General features: G+C 39.4%; 3 protein-coding genes across 3 annotated transcripts; 1 reads left to right on the top strand and 2 right to left on the bottom strand.

Moving 5' to 3' along the window:
* The first annotated feature begins 99 nt into the window (after positions 1 to 99).
* Positions 100 to 1899, top strand: LOC127642154 (G2/M phase-specific E3 ubiquitin-protein ligase-like). The gene is made up of 4 exons (XM_052124853.1): positions 100 to 227; positions 324 to 497; positions 585 to 799; positions 1077 to 1899. Exons 1-4 carry the CDS (start codon positions 100 to 102, stop codon positions 1319 to 1321), a joined length of 762 nt encoding a protein of 253 aa, XP_051980813.1. The 3' UTR covers positions 1322 to 1899.
* A 1976-nt stretch (positions 1900 to 3875) lies between these two features.
* Positions 3876 to 5113, bottom strand: LOC127642157 (uncharacterized). Its single transcript, XM_052124854.1, has 2 exons — positions 5065 to 5113; positions 3876 to 4914 (listed from the first exon to the last, which is right to left on the bottom strand). The coding sequence occupies exons 1-2, from the start codon at positions 5076 to 5078 to the stop codon at positions 4140 to 4142; spliced, it is 789 nt and encodes a 262-aa protein (XP_051980814.1). The 5' UTR covers positions 5079 to 5113; the 3' UTR covers positions 3876 to 4139.
* On the bottom strand, positions 5086 to 6600 carry LOC127642153 (uncharacterized). The gene is made up of 4 exons (XM_052124852.1): positions 6324 to 6600; positions 5353 to 5588; positions 5136 to 5249; positions 5086 to 5100 (listed from the first exon to the last, which is right to left on the bottom strand). Exons 1-4 carry the CDS (start codon positions 6598 to 6600, stop codon positions 5086 to 5088), a joined length of 642 nt encoding a protein of 213 aa, XP_051980812.1.
* Between the last annotated feature and the right edge of the window lie 7063 nt (positions 6601 to 13663).

Below are 13663 nucleotides of genomic sequence, written 5' to 3'. Positions count from 1 at the left end.
AAAAGTAAGCAGGGGAAAGATGTTATACATTAAATGTACTGTGACAGAGCTATTTTCTATTAACTTTCTATCTTTTATTAATCGCTTCAAACGTGTTCGATGCAAGTGGAACTGCTGTATAAAAGCAATATAGCGCTGGTGTTCATGAGGATGTTCGTGGATATCCTCACAGCTGTGGTTACCTGTCACTTGGCCTTCAGTCTGTTGGGTGTGGCCGAACCACAGCTGCGAGAATAACCACCAACATCCTCATGAACGCGAGTGTTATATTGCTTAAACATCTCATTTTGGGCTCACTCAGTCTGTCTATGTCTCCTTTTTAGATACAGGAAGCACCAACAGTCCGAGAGGCTGAACGGTGCAATTGCAGAGGCAGCAGATAGTCTCAGCATTATAGGTGCCTTAAGATATGTATCTAGTCTGGAGGAGAAGGACTCCCTTGTCCAGTCAGCTGCAGACTTCTTCATCAATGGAAGATTGGCGACTGCCCTGGACCAGTAAGTGCCTCACCTGTCTTATCGGTCCAAAAAAAATGAACCGTCATTGGGCCAGGATGATTCACACATTGTCACATGTTTTTATAGGTTTACAGAGGGGATAAAAACCCTTGGTTTACTGGTGGAGCTGAGGAAGAATCCGGCAGTGTTCTACAACATGTTTGTCAGTGAGGAGATTCCACTACAGGCGAAGGACCTATGCACTTTATTTGACGTGGACTTCTCTGTGCAGGGCAGCAACAGGAGAGCCAGAGAAAACATGACAATATGCTTTTGGCGTGACTGGTTAATTGATATTGAAGGTTTACTATCTATTGAACATGTTATAACATGGACTTTAAGTACGATTATTAGTGGGCATTTTGTTCTGGTTGGCAGGAAAATAAATTCTGATAATGCTATAGTTGAGGTGACATTGTGAAGTCTAGTTGTGTGAACATGGGTAGCTCCCTTAAATTTGTTCAGAATGCAACTTCCAAAGTAACACCTACAAAAGACTAGGGCTGAGCGATGTGGCCTAAAAAAAAATAACCTTTTTTATGGGGCCTGAATGACCGGTTCTCACCACTTGTGTTACAGAAGGAGAATGCAGTCCAGTCACCCTAGAGAATGTATTGGAGTTTACATCAGGAGCCTCAACAGTGCCTCCACTGGGATTTCCAAACCGTCCACAAATTCAGTTCCTTCATGAGGGGAACAGAATCTTCCCAGAAGCAAATACTTGTATTCTTGTACTCCGCCTGCCGCTGCACTCTTCCTATGAAGCCTTCAAACGATACATGATTGAGGGAATTTTGCAAGCTCCGACCTTTGGACTTGTATGATGTCACTGTTTGAAAATTTAATTTTTCACCTGAGCTATTTGTTTATTTCACAGAATGCTGTGAAGCAAGTCACTGGTTCAAATGGTAATTTTAGAATCTCATGCAGTTCTCTTTCAGTTAAAGGAAAATGTTGACTTTTTGGGACTTTATCTTATTCACCATATTCCCCAGAGTAAGAAGTCCATACATGCCCTCTTCATCTCTGTGCATGCTGTAACTCTCTGACACACCCACCGCTAGCCTAGCACAAAGACTGGAAGTAAATGGCTCCAGTTAGCATACTACTCCCAATAAGTGAAAATAAAAGCAACATTTTTCCTATATATGTTGTGATTTGTATAGTCTGTTCAAATAACAAGGTCATGAGACACAGCCATCTTAACTGTATACACACTGGGAACTATATTCTCAGAAGGCAAAGCACTGCTACTTGGGCAGAGTGATTAGCACAACACTGAGCGAACTCTCTGCTCACCACGGGGCTTCTCAGGCGCTGCGAGCTAATCCCTTCAAGTAGCAGTGCTTCACCTTCTGAGAATATAGTTCCCAGTGTATACGGTTTGTGTAAAATGTTTTATTGTCACTTATTGGGAGCAGTATGCTAACTGGAGCCATTTACTTCCAGTCTTTGCTAGGCTAGCGGTGGGTGTGTCAGACACAGCACGCACGGAGATGAAAAGGGCATGTATGAACTTATCTAACTATGGGGGATACAGTGAATAAGCTAAAGTCGTTTCTTTACTCGAATGTATTGTGTAGTGTCTTAATAAAAATGTGTATATATTGGGACTATATATTTATTAAACACTACACAATACATTTGAGTAAAGAGATGTCGATTAGCTTATTCACTGTATCCCCCTAGAGTTAGAGAAGCAAGTCACTGCTTCAGATGTTAATTTAAGAATCTCATGCACTTTCAGTTAAAGGAACATGTTAACTTTTTGAGACTTTATCTTATTCACCATATTCCCCAGAGTTAGATAAGTTAGATTATATATTGTTAGAAATAAAAGTCTTCCAACTACTGAAGTGGCTTCTCCCCGTCCTTTTAATTTGTGAATGAACCATACAAAATAACAAGACCAGCGCTGGGGAGGTAGCTCAGCCTTCTAATACATGGCATGTAAATGTTTGCTGTAATAGTAAGGGGAGTTTATAGTCTTAACCAATAAGATCATATGACTTCATATAGATATCATGTACAGTAAGTTGGTATTTGGTAAAGATCCGGGTTGGGCTCCGCTATTCCTTGAACTCCATATGGTCTCTGTAATACACATGTTAACATAGGAGACGAATACAATGCACACAGAGCTGAAGGGGGGGGACTTGCAACTCAATCTTAATGTGAAACGGATGTTTGACTAGACACTCATAAAAAGGAATTTGTAAACAAAGCTGAGATATAGGAAAAACATTTCTTATATTTACACACACTTTTTGTTGCTAATGTATTTTTAATTTCTGTAGGTTTTACAAGACCTTTATTGAGTTTATAATTCATGGTTACTATGGTGACACGGAGGTTGGTCTAATGAAATATAGAAGGCTTATAAAGGGAATCTAAGGATTTAATGGTCTTCTAATTCAATAAATTTGATATAACAGCCAATATGTTTGGCTTATGTACATTTTGATTAAGCTGATGAGCTGCAAGCTGCTGTCTGACCAGAAGAGGTCTGACCTTAACTGAATTTATGTCGTGGAATATCTCGATGGATTACTCTTAAGTTGTAAGAAAACTGAGTCTTCAGTTCCAGATGCCAAAGTTCAATTTATTGACCAACAACAAACATGAGACCGGTCAGCTGCCTGTTCCAACTACATCTTTCTAGGTTCTCAAATATATATACCTTTTGTTATTTTTTCACCCACTGTCTCTGACCAATGGGGTCCCTGTCTTGTTATTTTCCCTTGCCACCAATGTTTCGTGTCCTTCACTGATTAATATTGGTATTGGTGGGAGATCCCTTGCTTATCTATTAAAAAAAAAACATGTATCTTTCATACACCACCAGTGACCTCTCATATCTTGAACACTTATCACAGTTTATGAATGGAGTGCTTCAACTTTTAAGAAACATCTCTGTTCAAGAGACAAACGTTTGTGTCCTCACCACACATACTTCACCCCTTACCTACATTTCAGTGTACCACATATTCAGTGTTTTTCAAGGATTTTTATAAGAAATGCATCCTGTATTTTAATGACACGTGCACTCTAAGGACATGTGCCAGCATACACACCAAGGACCTATTGTCAGAATAAGACCATCTAAATTAAATGCATCAAGGGTACATGTTATAATACGACTAATTAACAAACACATCCTTATTTGTGAAATATACCATACTTACCATAGTAACCTGTCCCCATATGTCTCTGTTCTGATTAGTGGATTGATGTAAAGGTATTTTTGGCATTTAACCTCTGTCCTTATTAACTGTTAATCTAAAATCTTCATTCAAACCATTAAACATTCCATGTCTTTTTAAAACATTACCAGTTTATTCATCTTTTCAATCCCATTCTAAATAGTGAGATCCTTTTCCACTTTTCCCAAGTATTCATATTGAATTATTTTTTTTCATGCATTTTTAAATATTTTTTATTGATTCATATTCCATTTAAACCTTAAGATGTTTCACAAATCTAGCACACCTTGCTTTAACTCCATCAGCTGCAGCTGCACTGCCCATACTGCCTTATTTGAACAGAAAATATTATTTAAAGCTGTTGAAAGTAAAAATGTCTTTCCGTTCTGGATAATATATGCAGCCAATAAACTTTTGTCTCTGGGCTTGGAAATTTGGACTATACCTGAGTTTGCAAAATACTAACAATTGCAGTACAGCAAGCCTGATATTTTATCTTTAGATCAGAAATGTGTTGGATTGCATTGTGTACATATGTCTGTTGTTGCTGAGTGAGGATGAGTTGAAGTGGCTCTACATTAACAGCTGGGAACTCTTCCTCATCAAGTGTAGGCAGTGCTTGAATTCCATACTGCGCTAGGATGACATCAATGTTTTGGTCGCTGTAGGGATTTTCCCCAAACACATTGTTGACAGCTGTGCTGTCTGTTGCAATGTTTTTGAGCATGCCCTCTGTCCAGAGTTGAGTCGGTGTGCGATTATTTTCTGTTCGCAATGGATGGAGGTTCCAGGCCTGTCTAAACTGCTCCAGTCTTTTTTGAATCTCAGGAAGATAAACAATATGCAGTGAAAGTCTGTGGAGATCATCATCTGGGTTTAGAACCTCTGAATCCTCTAAGGAGTAGAACATAAGGTAAAATTGCTGCAACACATGCAAAAACACATCACGCCAAAGGCGTTCAATTCTCTGATTGTGAACTGATTGTCCGGTTATGAAACCTCTGTGTTCAAGTCCTTGAACTAGATGCATGAATAAAGCCACAAGGATGTTTTCACCGCCATGGTCAGATCTGACTCTTGATGGTAAGGCATAGAGGCATGTTGCTTTCAAAAACTGAGAAAGCACTGTTGTGGCACGATTGTCTGTGCTGCAGTTGAGGTAAGTAATCAGACGGGAGTATCCATCAATTGCACCATGAATCACAAAGCCCCATCTAGAGAGGTTAAACAAATATTACTTGAAAATGATAATCCTATTGACAATATATACTATAGTCTGGAAACAATATAGCTGTAAACTCCAGTTTTTCACTTGCTGAAGTTCTTTTCAAAATATAAAAAATAATGACAAATCTAGTAATAACCTTATGAGGCGCATGTTCCCATCAATGTGCCACAAACTATTGGGGTAAGGTACATGATAAACACGTCTTGCTATTGTCCGGCTCCATCTCCTTGCAGCAGCAGTAGGATTCACCCGTGTCAACATCTCACGCACCATGGACCGTGTAACAAGCACACCCTGTGCGCGCAACAGGGCTCTTATCATCTGAAACAGATTTTTGAAAAGGTCTAAATTGACATAATATTCACAAAACAATGGCACACAAATTTGAATTAAATACAGCCTAAAGATAAAGACCACCAATTACCTCATTTCCAGAATTAGGATATTGGCTCTGAAGTTGCCTCACATGTTGTTCAAGTTCACCATCATCTATTGCAGACAGCATACTTCTAACAGGTATACCCAGCAACTTTGACTTCTTGTACAGAAATGATGAGGAGCATCCCAGAATTTCAGCAGTTTTAGCTATTGTATGGCCTTGCTTCAGCAGAAATTCAATGTGTTCTCTGCTAACATCAATGGCGGGTCTTCCTCTTCTCCCTACAAAAAGAAAAAGTCAACTAAGTAGCATTGGAATGTTTATTTTTTGTAATTTATAGTATATCAGCATACCAATTCTCATACATGCATTGAAATTGCATTATTAGATTAGATTATTAAATATATTAAAGAGCAGTGAATGCTCTTCTCTTTTTATTTTGTTGTTTGATTAATTTTAAGTGTACAGACGGCATTAGGTTGATTGCGTACTGTCACTTTAAGACCGAATGTGCAGATTCAATATTGCACTGATGTACATCCGATATTCTCACAACTGTACGTTCTGTAAAGACATAACCTACTGTGTTTACGTGAATTCTCTCCAAAACGGACATTTAGACAATGTTGTGTGTATTTGTTCATTCAAGACGCGAAAGAGAGCTCAATTCAGTCCTCGCTGTATAGCTGTCTGTGCAGGGCTGCACGCTTCGGGTCGTGTGTGTGTGTGTGTGTGTGTGTGTGTGTGTGTGTGTGTGTGTGTGTGTGTGTGTGTGTTTTGAACGACTTTATGAGACATGCATCAAGCGCCAACTCATGTTCCGCCGAGCACGTTACGATTCAAATATTCGTTTTCGTCTGTAAAAACATATCGTTGACGAAATTAACACGGCTTGCAACTGCCGGTGAACCCTTATACCAGCTATGGGTGAGCCTCTGGAGACCAATATATAGTCTAGATTTCCCCTTTAACGTTAATGCATGATAATACATGAATGCAGTGATAAACAGACTCACCTGAACTAATGCGCCTGACAGAGAAACGTCGGTCTTCCCCAGGATGGAAATTTGCGTCTATTAGAGTTTTCAGTTGAGCCAAACTGCTTTTGAGTTCATTGTTTGTGTCGGGTGATAGCAAATGTTCAATTCTTCCTAGATTTCTTTCACAGTTTTCAAAAGAACGACGTTCTCTCTCTCCACAAAACCCCTGTGTAAGGGCTCGTTCAATTTCATGCCATTTTCTGGTGGTTTTTCTATTACAGCCAACGCCATGATAGCTTCTTTCTTCTTCCATTCAAATAAGGAAATGAACCCACTTCTTTTTTTATTACGGCGGGAGGGGAAATTACACAACGTCATGCACAATAATTTGCAGATATCTGATATTGTCATTTAAGATGTGTGACGAGTTCAATGTCGTTTTCAATGACGTCATTGCAGATATCTGTAATTCTGTTTTGTCTAGTCAAAACTGAATTACAGATATCTCTATCTGTAGATTCGACTGGTCACAGTTACGTTACAGATATCTTGAATGACAATTCCAACTATCCAAAATGTAATTACGACTAGTCAGAAAGACGTTGTTGATATCTACAATGTTAATTCCGGATAGTCAAACTTTGCTTTTAAATGTTAAAAGGGCTTGCCATAGTGTCATTCGTTTGTGCTCGTTAAAACAAACATTGTATTGAGTGACGTCACTCTCCACCCCACCTCATCTAAATCGCCCCAAAACGGTGCCTTTTGTTTGTGCTCGGTTTGTGCTGTTTTGTGCCGTTAAAACAAACATTGTATATATTTTCAGTTGTGCAATTTTTCTCTATAGAAAAAAAAAGTTTCATTTGAGTGAAATAAACTCCAAGATTTTAAACAGTGAACAAGAAATAAACACGTGATGTGATTTTGGCTCCTCCTTCAGTGGTGTGTTTCTACTAGGTCCTGTAGGTGAATGTAAATATCTCCAGTTGTTGGTCGCGTCACATTCGAGTGAATATTAAACTCTGGTCATCGTGTCTGGAAGAGGAAAAGGAGATTTAAGCGTCATCGTAAAGTTTCGCTTGATAATAATCAGATATCGTCTCTCTATCATTTCTGCCTTTTCCTCCTTCAGAACAGGATATTTCCATTCTCTTCTGATTCCTCTCATACTTTGAATCATGTCTCATACCCAGGCCCGCCGACAGGAGGGGACAAACGGGTCTGTTGTCCCGGGCCCAGGTTAGGGGGCCCAGAACTGGGCCCTCATTAAATTATGGAATAATTGTTAAAAAATAAATAAAATAGGCATATTTGTGGAAAAAATATCTAATATTTGAGTTACATAAAAGCTTTTTATTTGTTTTCTTCCTAATTGTCCTTGAAATAGTGGTCAAGAACCCCCGCCCACCCCAAAACAAAAATGGTTTGGCCACTGATCAAAATTTGATGTTGTCATTTGATTTGAAGTTCAGTAGGCTAACGTTACGATCAAAATGTCCGGTCAGCACAAGTCTGGTGCTCAGAAAAGAAAAGAAAAGAGAAGAGAGGCCTTCGAGATGTCCTAAACAAATATTTTCAAAAAGGTGGTGACGGAGAAGCTGGAACTAACGTTAGTAAAGTCAACGTAGAGCAAGGTAAGAAACAGCGCAGCCAACGTTTATAAGTGTTGTCAAAGACCCGGTACTTCGGTACCAAGTCGGTACTAATTTTGTTTTAAACGTCACGCCACGGTACCAGGTTTTCTCAAACCCGGTACTTGATGCGCGTGCATGCCCGAAGCGCGTGCAGTTGCGTCCTCTTCATAAAAGTGCTGAGACATTGCGACCGGCGGTGCTGCTGATGTGGTGGCTGTAAATCCACTTGTTGATAAGAAAGGAGGAAAGAGACACATATGGAAATATTTTGGATATTAGCTCATAATAGCGACGCGGCGCGCTCGTTTTTACAGGCGCGCAAGTTCATTGTTGCATAGCAACGACAGACGCCACGGGAGAGCACGCGCTTGTGGAAAGGAGAAAGCGGTGCGAACTGCGCTCTCCGTGATGACGAGGAAGTATTAGCAAAGAATTCATTGATTTCTAGCCCTTGCATTAGCTTTACTACTAGATATATTTATGGAGATGAGAAATAAAAAGCCGGCTGAAATGCGTCACTGTTGGCATCGGTGAACAGATAATGGGCCAGATCCGAGTCTATTTTTGCTGCGCTGCTCATGCTTAATTAAAAGTGAAAGCACACTTTTGATGGACAAAAAATGAATATGATTTCACACAAAAAGTGCCCAAAATGCACAGAGCAGAGGAGAGGAACAGGAGAGGAAGAGCAGAGGAGGGGAACAGGAGAGGAAGAGCAGAGGAGAGGAACAGGAGAGGAAGAGCAGAGGAGGGGAACAGGAGAGGAAGAGCAGAGGAGAGGAACAGGAGAGGAAGAGCAGAGGAGGGGAACAGGAGAGGAAGAGCAAGGGAAAAGGAGAGATCTGGGCATGGGGGGGGGCCATCTAAGATTATCTTGTCCCGGGCCCAGGCAAGACTGTCAGCTGGCCTGCTCATACCTCTCCCCCAAAGATTGCAAAACATCTGCCAGCTTTGTCTTTTTGCAGTACTATAATTTTCCTAACCTTTGCTTGCATTTGCTTATATTTAATTACGTTTAGAGAGTTCTTCTTAATATTCTTAGAGCTTTATTTCTTTCTGTAACTACTCTACTACATTCATCTGTCCACCAAGGGACCACCTTTCTCTTCATTTCCCTTTTAGGAATTGACTCATTTGCAGATTCAATCAATACTGTTTTACATTTATTATCAATCTCCTCAATATCTTCATTTAAATCCATTTGGTCCATTTCTCTCTCACAAATAAAACTAAACTCTTCCCATTTCTCCCTGTCAGATATCCATTTCCTCATTGTTTTTCCTTGTTGTTTTTTCCCTGTAGTAATATTGTACAAAACACTGGATAATGATCCTCCCGATTGATGTTTCATATGATACATCCCGCTCACATTTCCCTGCTAAATTATTCCACACCAAAGTTAAATCCAATACTGACATATTCCCTGTATGTGCATCTAATCTCCCATCATTTCAACAAACCATGTCCTTTTCCTCTAACAGTTCTTCAATCACCTCTCCGTTTACATCTGTTTTTATTCCTCCCCATAATGTGCATTCAAATCCCACATATCACTCTCCTATTTCCATCCATTCCTTCCATTTGCATTAAACTACTCAGGTCTAATTTCTTACAAGGATTATAGTAATGAATAATTATGAGCTCTCCTTCCATTGTCCAGATCTCTATGATTATATATTCTTGCTCATTTCCTGTTCCTATCTCTCTAAATGCAACATCTTCTGTAATAAATGTTACACATCCACCCCTACACCATCCCTCCTATCATATCTAACACAATCATATCCAACTCGTCTAAAATCTACATGTGGTCTTAACCATGTCTCCTGTACACAGATAACATCGGGTTTACTAGATAACTCCTCTAGATACTTTTAAAATCTTGTCATTAGCCGACAAACTTCAAGCGTTTCATTGTAACAAGAGGACCATTATTAGTATTCCATGCTTGTTCCTGACGTGCCTGAACGCTGAGATCATTTCTTCCTCCCATGTCAGCCCACTGATATTAAGCACTGCTGCTTTCACAATTATTTGTGTTCTTTCAGTCTTGGATTTAATCTCCATTGTGGCATTAACTACCCCTGCTATGAAAATAACTAGTTTCTTTAGGTCAACAATACTTTTCCCTTATTTGCCTGTTCTGTTTCTTTTTATATATTTTTTTTTATTTAAAATTAATTATCTTTTCTACATATAATTTGACAATCGAACTCTACATCTTTTCTTTTAGTGGCATTTAAGTTATATTTTTGCAAATTTGTGGTGTTATTGCAAAAACAGACAATTTAAAAACACCTCAAATAATAATTGTTATTTGACACACACACACACACTCACACACACTCTCACACACACACACACACACTCTCACACACTCACACACACACACACTCTCACACACACACTCACACACACTCTCACACACACACACACACACTCTCACACACACACACACTCTCACACACACACACACTCACACACACTCTCACACACACACACACTCACACACACTCTCACACACACACACACTCTCACACACACACACACACAATCACACACACACACACTCTCACACACTCACACACACTCTCACACACACACTCTCACACACACACACTCTCACACACACACACACTCACACACACACACGCTCACACACACACTCACACACACTCTCACACACACACACACACTCTCACACACACACACACTCACACACACTCTCACACACACACACACACACACACACACTCACACACACTCTCACACACACACACACACTCTCACACACACACACACACACTCTCACACACACACACACACACACACACACACACACACACACTCACACACACACACACACACACACTCTCACACACACACACACACACACACACACACACACACACACACACACTGTAATTTCCCCAGGTTTTTTCTAACCAGCAGACAACAAAATTCGGCCTCTAACACCTAGACCAATATTCAGACACAACCTATATTTAATTAAGATCACTATTAAAGTGATTTTTCATAAAAATGTAACAATTCATAATATGCAATCTAATGGTATAGTTGAGTAACTTTGCTGTAAATGGGTTAAAAAAAAAAATCACATATCACCCAAAACACAGCATAAATGTATTGAGAAGTGAATTATAAAAATTATATATCATTTGTAATATTAAAAGTATATATTTTGTTTTTACAATTGCTCTGTAAATATGTGGACTTTAATGGAACCCAAACACCCAAGAGTGTAAAGTGTATATGAGGAGAATATGAGGTTAATCAATGGGACCTGAAACCATTGAATTATTTGGTGGACTATCCCTTTAAGTATATGATGAGGACATTATGATGGTTAACAGTGTATGATGGTTTAAGGGATAGTTCACTTTGAAATTAATTTTTGGTATGTTTTTGCTTACCTCAAGGGCATCCAAGATGTAGGTGTCTTTGTTTCCGCAGTAGTTTCAATTTTGATATTTTTAGGTCAAACCGTTCTTGTCTGTCAGTCATATAATGCAGATCTATGGTCACCACCTCAAAGAGCACGCACAGAGAAGTCCAAATTAAACATGATTGAATGATTCGTAAATGTAAGTACACATTGATGGCCTAAGACACGAAACGAGCGGTTTGTGTGAGAAAACGAACAGTATTTATATCGTTTTTACCTCTTGTAAGCACAGCCACGTCCAAGTGATCTGAGGGCGCGGGCGCTTCTAACCGTAGAGACGGAACAGACTATTTTCTTTAGCGGAAGCAATACAATCGTTTTTAAATCAATAAACTCCTTTTTCAATCAAGATTTTGTGTCAAATTATTGATTTATTTGGTAGGTAGCCATGTAATAAGCGGGATAATGTAGAGCGAGGCAGTTGTTATATACCACCCCTTCAGGCTGATTCAAGCTCCGCTTCACGTCGGGGTCACAATCAGCCTGTCGGGGTTGTATTCACTATAACAACCGCCTCGCTCTACATTATCCCTTACATATGAGGTGTTGGTGTGATTTTAACTTTTCTTTTTCTTTATTAATTTTTAGATTGCTCAGGACTTTGGTATTTTATACCCACATGCCAAAGATAATCTTTTTGAAATTTTGGGACATGCATCTCAGCGAATCCTTTCGTATTGCAAGACCGAGAAGAGAGCCTTGGATCTTCTTCCTGTTCAGACTAACATTTCTTCTGGTGAGAAAATCCTGCACAACAGCTCTGTACTTTCATGTCAAGTTATAATATTTTGTCTATAATATAATGCACTCGTTTAAAGATGAATCCATTGTTCTTTCTGTTTTATGTAAAGACACTCTTGGAGATGTTGCTTTAAAAACCCTGCCAGCTATCCTTCCTCCATTGCCACACAAAACGGGCTGCAAGATGGTTCGGCCCTCTTACCAGGAGACAAAACAAGCATTTGTTGATTTACAGCCTGTAGGTACATCATTTATGACAACACATTTGGGGTAATATTTGATCCATGTGTGCATATTTACCATTTAAAAATTCTATTTAAAGGTTGGAACAAACATCATCCAATATTTGGAGGAGGAGGAGCAACGGAGGCAATTCCCTCATGTCCTGCAGCTTGGGGACAAATTCAACCGCTCACAAGCCTTCGTCATTGTGGGAGGAGCGGCACTAGAGCAAGACAGCCTTTTACAAGCTGTGGATACATGCTTTAAATGATTTTATGTTTTAGACATTGAGTATCCAAAGCCTGCGGCAGCTGTTTGGCAGTTTCTACAACACACAATATATTCTGTGCCAGGAGTTCCATCAACTCATTGTCGCCTACTTAAGCAGTTTATAATCGGATAAGCTGGACAAGCTTTGGTTTGTTTTGTTTGTGTATTTGTATTCCATGTTTCTTAGAACTTAAAACATAATTGTAAATAAATTCATTTTAGCATTAATATTCTGTGCCTGGAGGTGTTCCCTCAACACACTGTCGCCTTATGAGGCAGTTTATAATTGCATTAATTCTATTTATTTATTTATTGAAAGAATTTCTTATCTTAAGGAAGTAAATTAAAGCAATTACAAACAATAACTTAATGAAAATGTTTACAACTGTTTATTTGTGTTTTTGTGATCCATGTTTCTTAGAACTTAAAACATAACTCTAAATTAATTAATTTTAAAGGGTACCCCGATTAGTGCAGCATGTTGGCCTTATAAGATTAAATTGGGCGTCAGCTATAAAAAGGTGATACAAAAAAACTCCAAATGTTTTTGTTTTTATTAAAAAAAAGCCAAAAATCCATTCACTCATAGGCCGCCATATTTATTTACGTCTCAATGCATTCTGGGTAGTGATGTGTATAGGTTGTTGCCTGGTTGTAGCCTAGCCGCTCTAGCAGCTTCGGTTATTCGTTTTCCAACGTACCGGCTAGCTAGCTACGTTTTGACAGGTAGCGAGATGAACACGTCTGCCGTTCTGCCTTTTCAGTTTGAACCCGAGCGCACCGTAGGCTTAAATCAGGAGAATAACGCGGAAGACGATAGGCCCACTCAAGATTATCAGAGAGTTGAGGAAGCGAGAGTAGGGCAAAACAGATGGTGTCTGTGCGGCTACTGCTTGCCCATGCCAAGCGAGAACGAGAGCGTTTGCTGTAAAGAGCTCCACTTTTTGTCAGCAGCTGTCCTGGGTAGACTAAGTATAGAGCAGACGATCGTACTATCGGTATAAATAATTTAATAAGTCATCTACCGCCATCGTTTGCTTTAT

This window comes from Xyrauchen texanus, unplaced genomic scaffold, assembly GCF_025860055.1.
Source record: "Xyrauchen texanus isolate HMW12.3.18 unplaced genomic scaffold, RBS_HiC_50CHRs HiC_scaffold_426, whole genome shotgun sequence".
In the NCBI taxonomy this organism is placed as follows: Eukaryota; Metazoa; Chordata; class Actinopteri; order Cypriniformes; family Catostomidae; genus Xyrauchen; species Xyrauchen texanus.
Note: the sequence above shows the minus strand (reverse complement) of the source record. Positions and strands in the feature narration are given on the sequence as shown.

Coding starts and splice junctions, on each gene's coding strand:
- LOC127642153 (XM_052124852.1), bottom strand. CDS start 6,600: ATGGAAGAAGAAAGAAGCTATCATGGCGTTGGCTGTAATAGAAAAACC. Junction 5,589..6,323: donor TGTCAGGCGCATTAGTTCAG/GTGAGTCTGTTT, acceptor TTCTTTTTGTAG/GGAGAAGAGGAAGACCCGCC. Junction 5,250..5,352: donor ATCCTAATTCTGGAAATGAG/GTAATTGGTGGT, acceptor AATCTGTTTCAG/ATGATAAGAGCCCTGTTGCG.
- LOC127642154 (XM_052124853.1), top strand. CDS start 100: ATGCAAGTGGAACTGCTGTATAAAAGCAATATAGCGCTGGTGTTCATG. Junction 228..323: donor GGTGTGGCCGAACCACAGCT/GCGAGAATAACC, acceptor TCTCCTTTTTAG/ATACAGGAAGCACCAACAGT. Junction 498..584: donor TTGGCGACTGCCCTGGACCA/GTAAGTGCCTCA, acceptor ATGTTTTTATAG/GTTTACAGAGGGGATAAAAA.